Source organism: Arachis ipaensis, chromosome B06 (assembly GCF_000816755.2).
Source record: "Arachis ipaensis cultivar K30076 chromosome B06, Araip1.1, whole genome shotgun sequence".
NCBI lineage: Eukaryota > Viridiplantae > Streptophyta > Magnoliopsida > Fabales > Fabaceae > Arachis > Arachis ipaensis.
In genome coordinates this window covers 128988224-128995267 of record NC_029790.2, presented here as the reverse complement: position 1 = coordinate 128995267, position 7044 = coordinate 128988224, and the positions used below count along the sequence as shown (strand labels likewise).

The following is a 7044-nucleotide window of genomic DNA, read 5'->3' as shown; positions in this document are numbered from 1 at the left end:
AATTTTTTAGTATATAGAACAAAAAAAATGTTAGTAAAAACTCACTTACAGTTATTTTCATGTAAAGTTACTAGTTAAGAATAATTAGATAATTTGATATATTTGACTAAATTATTATCTAACAGTTTTCAACTCATGTGAGTCTTGGACTACAAATATTTAATGAAACAATTAAGAAAAATCTGGTGTGGTATTTTTTGAATTTTCAATTAAAATATGTACAAGCTGATTAAAATAACATTTTTCTTTCATGGAACATGCAGATTCTTCCGAAGAATTTGTTGGCTGAGGAAGAATCTGAATACATGGCAACAAAAGCAAAACCGGTAACTGCTGCAGGGAAGGAGAAGAAGACATCTTCTCTAATTTCAAGCTTCAGAAGAACCACAAAATCATCCACGGCAACAGCAACTGCCACAACAAACAAGACCACTACCACCACCACCACTACTACGGCAAACAAGACCACCACCACTACTACCACCACAACCGCCACGCCTGCAACATTAGAGAGAAACAAATCCCTTGGCAGTAGCAACAGCAGCAGCAATAGTAGTAGCTTGGTTTATCCTAAGGCAACATTTCGCTCAAGCCTTGATTATGCTTCCACATTCAAGGATGGTAGTAGTCCTCTTGGTCCTAATAAATCTGACCGAAGAAGATCTTTTGAACCTAGACTGACACCTACCTCTTCGCCATCGTCCAGTCCGGCCAAACCAGTTTCGAGCACTACTACAAGACTTCAGAAAGCACTTGTTTCTCCCGGCCGCCCTAGGGATACTACTACTTCAAAAGGTACTAGTATCCCTTCGCCAAGACCGGCTTCTGATAGAACATCCTCTAGGATTCCTAGGGATGTTAAACAGAAGCCGGTTTTGACGAATAGTAATGGTGGTTCTTCTGTTAAGCCCAAGCCTGGGAAGGTTGTTTCTGCTGAAGCTTCTTCGGAGGTGTCTGATGTTGAAGCAGAGGAAGTGAAAGAACTGGTTGAAGTAGTTAAAGAGGAGAATCATGATGATGTTGAGGTTGATGAGCTTCTTCTTCTACCTGATCATCCAGATGTTCTTGAAAATGAAGAGGAGCAGATTCTAGAAGGTGGTGTCCATGACCTAAATGATTTTGGCGACGATGAGAGGGTGATTTCTACGGTGTCTGAAGAACTCAAGGAAGAATCATCACCACCAAAAGAGGAAGAGAACACAAACAAGAATGATAATGATCAAGAAGATCCTCATGTCTTCGCGGCTGAAGAAGAAGATTCTTCTTCTTCCACGAAGGAGGCGGTGGTTGTGGTTGTGGAAGAACCTGAAAAGGAACTTGGAGTGATAGAAGAAGATCAAGAAAGCGAGACAAACGAGGAGGAAAGGAAATTGGAAGAGAAGAACATGAAACTACTAATTCAGGGAGGAGCAAGTGAAAGTGAAGAAGAAGCAGTTGAAGTGACCAAAGAAGAAGAACCAAAACCACAAAAAGAACAACAACAACAACAACAACAACAGAAAAGGGAAATAATAGTAAGCGGGCATGGAAGGAAAGAATCTCAATTATCAAACGAAGTGATTGAAGAAACTGCTACCAAGTTGATGGAGGAAATGAACAAGGTTAGGGCATTGGCGGGTGCATTCCAAACTGTCATAGATAATCAAACCGCCAGGAAAAAGTGATCTAACAGAGTAAGGGTTTTAAATTGTGATTCACAACCCAATTGCAGCTACAATATTACCATTGCATATTCTGTTCAATCATCATCATCTCTCAAGCTTTTAACAAAATCCAAAAAATATCAATCCAAGTTCTCACACAACTTTTGGGGTCATAATAGCAATTGTGACAGTTGCACATAAGTATTTCCCACAAATTTGGCATTGTAGCACAATTTAAAACTATGGCAACAACACCTATTTTCATGTGAGATGGACATGTATTATTATTGTGCATGTAAAAGAAGTTTATGCAAATTTATTTATACGTTACAAACTTGAATTAAGAGGTGTTGCCTTTAAGCTTGGTTATTAATTTCAAGCTCTAGGGTTAGTTGATTTGTGTAATTTGTTTCATTATCTCGTGTAAGTAACACCACCATTGTAAAGTACGCACATTACTCTGTCTTTGGTCGATTTAATTTCGAACACCCGGTTTATTTGGAAGAATATAAATCATATTGATCCTCTCATTATTTATTAAACTCTATCATATTTAAAGCACAAGAATGTTATGCTCCCACAAAAAATTCACTCACAAAATCAACTCCCATATAAAATATACCTTAAAATATAAAAATGTATTAAAATGAGTTAAGCACATACATTTATACAAAAATTGTTATTTGTACATAAAAAAATAGGTGTTCATTTAAATACACACCACCACTATAATGAAATTGTTATCCCCTTGAGGGTCTAATATACACTCATTTGTAGATGTACAAAATAGGAAACAAATTTATTTTATTTACTAAAGACCAAACCTACAGAGCTAATCACAATAAATGAACTTATCAACCTTTTATTTGGTTACAAATATTCCCCAAACTACCAGCCACAAAGGCAAAGATGAAGAAAATTGTATCAATCTAAGTTATTGCAGAGAAAACTCTGTTATACCAAACAGAATGAAGTATCATATGAAATATATCATACTTAACAGGATTCTTGTGCCAAAGGAAATGCTTTTGTACCTTTTTGACTCTCATCTGCAGTCTAAGATACCTCTTCTGTGGGATAGAAAGAAGTATACTCTTCAAATTTGGAATGTCCTTCTCCAAAACAATGACAGAAAAGGTCTCCCAATTCAGAGCCTCGAGAAATGGCGGCACAAAGTTGTCCGATATGATCACCGGAACGCACTCGTAGAATATCGCCTCCACGACTCGCGGGCTGTTCACTTCATAGCCTTTTGCACAAATGCAGTACTTACTACTCTTCATGTATTGAATGTAGTTCCTGTCACCTTTGGACTTTGGCAACTTGCCGAAGATTTTCATGTCAGGATCTTTGTTTTCCCAGTGCTGCAACAGAATTGGCCTAACATAACCATGCATTTTGCCGGCGAAGAATGCCAGAATGTTCCTCTTGGACGGCGATTTTCCACTGAGATCTCTAGTGGGATTTAGGCCATTGCGGACATGTGTTTCAGGAAGTGAAACATCCTTCCCAAAGACAAATCCTTCTTTTACATCAGCATTGCAAAGGGCTCTTATGCAGTTAGACATGTCCACCTTTGTTTCGGAAGGGGCCTGCAAAGTGGAAAAGTGTCATCTGTAGAATGGTTGAGACTTGAAAGTAATACAAAAAAACAATAAAATCTTTTTCTCTAGTCGGCCGGATTGAATCAGAAAAATCACATGCAGCAGCATGATCTAGGTATAAATAGCATTGCTTACGGCCAACGACCAAGCCAATAGTCACATAATTTATCCATGTGAAAATTCATAAAAATGTTACTTTCATTATCTAGGATTGGTAACAAACTGTAGAAATTAGAAAGAGTTAAGGACTAGTGCAATTGACAGAGAAACAAAGAAGAAAACTAAGGTGAATTTTATGGGGACTATGATTATGGTGGATGCAGTGGTTATAAAACTTGACAACTCTTAAAAAGTGTGACTAAAACTAAACTCATACTTATTTACTATTTGACAACACATTTTAATTTTCACACTTATTTTTTAAATTATAAATGATTGAAGAGGAACTTTGCAGCAATGGTTGAGTTGTCTCTGTGACTTCAAGGTTACGGGTTTAAATTGTGGAAACCGCCACTAAATTCCGCGGGCCCTGCCTTAATGTAGGATTTTTGTGCAGCAGACTGTCTTTTTTTTTTAATCACAAAGGATTGTCAAATAGTAAAAGAGTATGACCTTAATTTTAGTTGCACTTTTTAAGTGTTGCCAAAACCTCAGTCATGGTAATTGTAGCCACCATAGAATGCACCAATAACTAAAGCTCAAATAGCATACCCAATCATGGCAACCAACAAGAAAGTGATCAGCACCTCTGGTTCTGTTCCAAAAAGGATGTTTGCCCGCTATCAATTCTACGTAGTTATGCAGATACTGAATCAAGTTCTTATGACTATGTGAACCTTGTACATATAAGGCTTCCTCTAGCTTCCGAGAACTGAAAGGTAAGTAAAACAGGTGTGCCGTCTTCGGGTCATTAGTAATGAATCTTGTATTTGCTTCCATTAGCTTCATGAACCATCCCTCGGAAGCATAAATTCCAGTGAGAAATGGTGTATGTAAGATGGGTCTAGCTCCTTCTCGGTATACATACACTTTCAGCACCTGTTCCATTAATTCATAGCTCCTGAGAATTAAACAGTTACATGGCAATTAGCAAAATACAGGCTCAAAAACATCAATAAACATTTTCCAACCTACTATGCATCTAGTGAAAGCACAAATTTTCCAAACGAAGTTCATTTCATGTGTACTAAGTTTTGTTTGAGTGGACTATAGACAATATTAATGGTCCCTATTTAGTTCACGTTGTCGTTAAAAAAAAATATTAACTATAGTCTAATTTAAGGAAAAGAACTCAGGACAAAATATTGTTATTGGAATCTGAGATGATATCAGTGTGAACCGGTTTCATCGGAATCTTAATTTAAAAAATTACCTCTTGAACATGGATACATTGTGATAAATAGGACCATATAAATCCGGATCGTTCTTTACAATTGGTGCATGTTCGATCTCTGATCTCGCCCATAGTAACTCCTGATCAACTCCTGAAGACCACTTTGGCCTCTAGCAACCAATTAATGGCACAAGACAGCATGAGAATATCAGAATGCAAATATATATACTAATGTCATGAATATAAAGCTTAATTCTCATAGTTCATAATCACATACCATAGAACGATATGAAGCGTGACTTTGAAGAAATAACTTGTTCATTTCAGACACTGTTGTCACTTCCGGAACTGCCACATGAGAATTGTGATTCTCCTTAGGCATGCTGACTGTAGCAGAATTCTTAGTTTGTGTATTGCCTTCATTCTCTTCTTTCATGGAATTAGACTTTTTGTCTTTCTGAAATAAAGGTATGTTTGAATCATTCGAAGTCACCTTAGTCGAAATTCTCGGGCTCACATTTGTCATAGATGGAGTAGAATTAGCATTAAGGCTAGCAGACTCATGTTCTGGTCTTGAAACGTTTTCTTCTCCAGAATGATTTGTCAAAAGATCCAAACCCATAGAATTGTTATAACTGCTAAGCCTAAGATTTTCTTCCTTCCATCCCACAGATACATTACCTGTTTTCTCAATACCCTCTACCGTCGAACTTTTGTTAGATTCACCAAGTTCTAGAGAACTGTTTGCTTGGTTTCTTGGTTCCAAGTCGAAAAAACTATCATTTACCCCTGACACTCTAGTTCTATTATCTGTCTCAAGGGAACTTTCAATAGTCACATTTCCTTGATTGAAAATGGTTACATTGTTAATAGGTTCCGGCACCGGAGGAGGATCTTTGCCCTGGATTTTATTACTTCCTGATGTAGGTATATTGCCGGCAGAGAATAGAGAGAGCAGAACATTACCATATGGAAGCTCAAGATACTGGAAAGCTACAATTGTTGCAAAAGTAATGCCAATGAACCATAGCAACCTCTTCGACTCGAACCGAAAGAAGGAAGAGAATTCTTGACCCATTTTGCTAAAATTCTTCAACAATTATCAGTTGTCTAGAATGACCATAGCATCTCTGTGGAATAATATACCACAAAAACTTAAAAAATAAAAAATAAAAAAGTCTCACATGTAGCTAACATAAACTCAAATTGAAATGCAAAAAAATCAAGAAAGTTGACACCAGAAATTTTTATTTTTTGTTCAAATTCAAGCATAGTTGTGGAATAGATAGACCAAGATTCTGACTGCTGAGTTCCACACATAAATTCAATTCTACAAAACCAGTTTATGAATTTTCAAATAAGTAATATATATGCTCAAAAAGCAAATTTTATTGTCATATGATTCAGGAAATTAAATTCTACTGAAACAAAATTGAGTTAGAAACTCAAAGAAGCAAAATGAAAAAATGGAAGAGAAACTCACCTTTTCTTCTCCTTTGGAGGCAGAAATCAAAATCCAGAAACAGGGGAAAGATTGGAACTTCAAAGTCAAAACCAACCAAAATTTGAAACTACCATTGACCAAACCACAAACTAGTCGTTTACTGTGACATGCAACAAGAAAAGGTTCAATTTTGATGATACCTTATCCACCATGCAATAATGAAATTTCAACCCTCAATTTTTTACTCCGAACTACAACAGAAGATACAAAACGAAACAATAAAAAAAAAAAAATGAAAAGGACTTAAGAGCAGTTTAACTTCATGAACAGAGAAAACAACAATATGCGACTCTTCTATGAGAAAAAGAAGACAAGAACAAAAGATTCCATTTAAATTGAATATCATAAAAAAATTTAATTTAGTCAACATGGACCTCCTAGGAGGTTCCAATATTTTTCCTTTTTTGCATGCATATCCAGAAACAAACACCAACATGAGTTGCTTGTGGAATTTTCAATTAAAAAAAAAAAAAAGAGAACTATAATATTTAGTACCTTACTTGGCATTGACTCTTACATTGGAACTACCACAAGAGTTCTTGAAGCTCTTCTAAGTTCTAACACACGAACTAAGATAAACGTGACAACATTAATGTGTCTCTCACAAACTTAATATCAGAGTGATGAAGCTGAAGCTGACACAGAAGATAGAAAACACGTTACGCTGCTTTGAAAAACACCACCATAAAACCGGTGTCAGCAGCAGAGCTTGATTTTACTTTCATTTTCTATGGTGTCTCTTTTTCGTCGGTGATTTTACTAGTTTCACTCGTAAAATTTAAACATAAAAAGGTAGTATTCAGTATTCACCAACTCTATTTCTACTTTTAGATAAATTAGGTATAATTTCCATAGGTACTAATTTTTTTTCCTTCATTTGATCTATTATCTATATCTATTATTTATTATATTATATTAAAATTAAATTTTTACATTTAATAATAAAGCTAACGTAACATA

General features: G+C 35.8%; 2 protein-coding genes across 4 annotated transcripts in view; one reads left to right on the top strand and one right to left on the bottom strand.

The window, feature by feature from the left end:
* The window catches only part of LOC107647517 (FK506-binding protein 5-like), a 3223-nt gene extending 1073 nt beyond the window's left edge, over positions 1-2150 (top strand). Inside the window, exon 2 of the mRNA XM_016351589.2 lies at positions 264-2150. Coding sequence (XP_016207075.2) covers positions 306-1664 — 1359 coding nt within the window. The 5' untranslated portion in view covers positions 264-305 and the 3' untranslated portion in view covers positions 1665-2150. The remainder of the gene's footprint in view (positions 1-263) is intronic.
* Positions 2291-6833, bottom strand: LOC107605161 (probable glycosyltransferase At5g03795). Of its 3 annotated transcripts, none has more exons than XM_016306936.2 (6): positions 6580-6832; positions 6064-6184; positions 4858-5710; positions 4620-4750; positions 3959-4307; positions 2291-3235 (listed from the first exon to the last, which is right to left on the bottom strand). In XM_016306936.2, the coding sequence occupies exons 3-6, from the start codon at positions 5656-5658 to the stop codon at positions 2573-2575; spliced, it is 1944 nt and encodes a 647-aa protein (XP_016162422.1). In that variant the 5' UTR covers positions 5659-5710; positions 6064-6184; positions 6580-6832; the 3' UTR covers positions 2291-2572. The 3 variants fall into 3 exon arrangements, with proteins under 3 accessions (XP_016162422.1, XP_020960774.1, XP_020960775.1); XM_021105115.1 differs by having other exon boundaries at positions 6585-6832; XM_021105116.1 differs by lacking the exon at positions 6064-6184 and having other exon boundaries at positions 6580-6833.

Excerpts from the sequence above, each read along its gene's own strand:
- LOC107605161 (XM_021105116.1), bottom strand. The coding sequence starts at position 5,658 with ATGGGTCAAGAATTCTCTTCCTTCTTTCGGTTCGAGTCGAAGAGGTTG. Across the intron at positions 4,308-4,619 it reads AATGTATCCATGTTCAAGAG|GAGCTATGAATTAATGGAAC; the intron begins GTAATTTTTTAA and ends TTTAATTCTCAG. Across the intron at positions 3,236-3,958 it reads TTGTTGGTTGCCATGATTGG|GCCCCTTCCGAAACAAAGGT; the intron begins GTATGCTATTTG and ends TCCACTTTGCAG.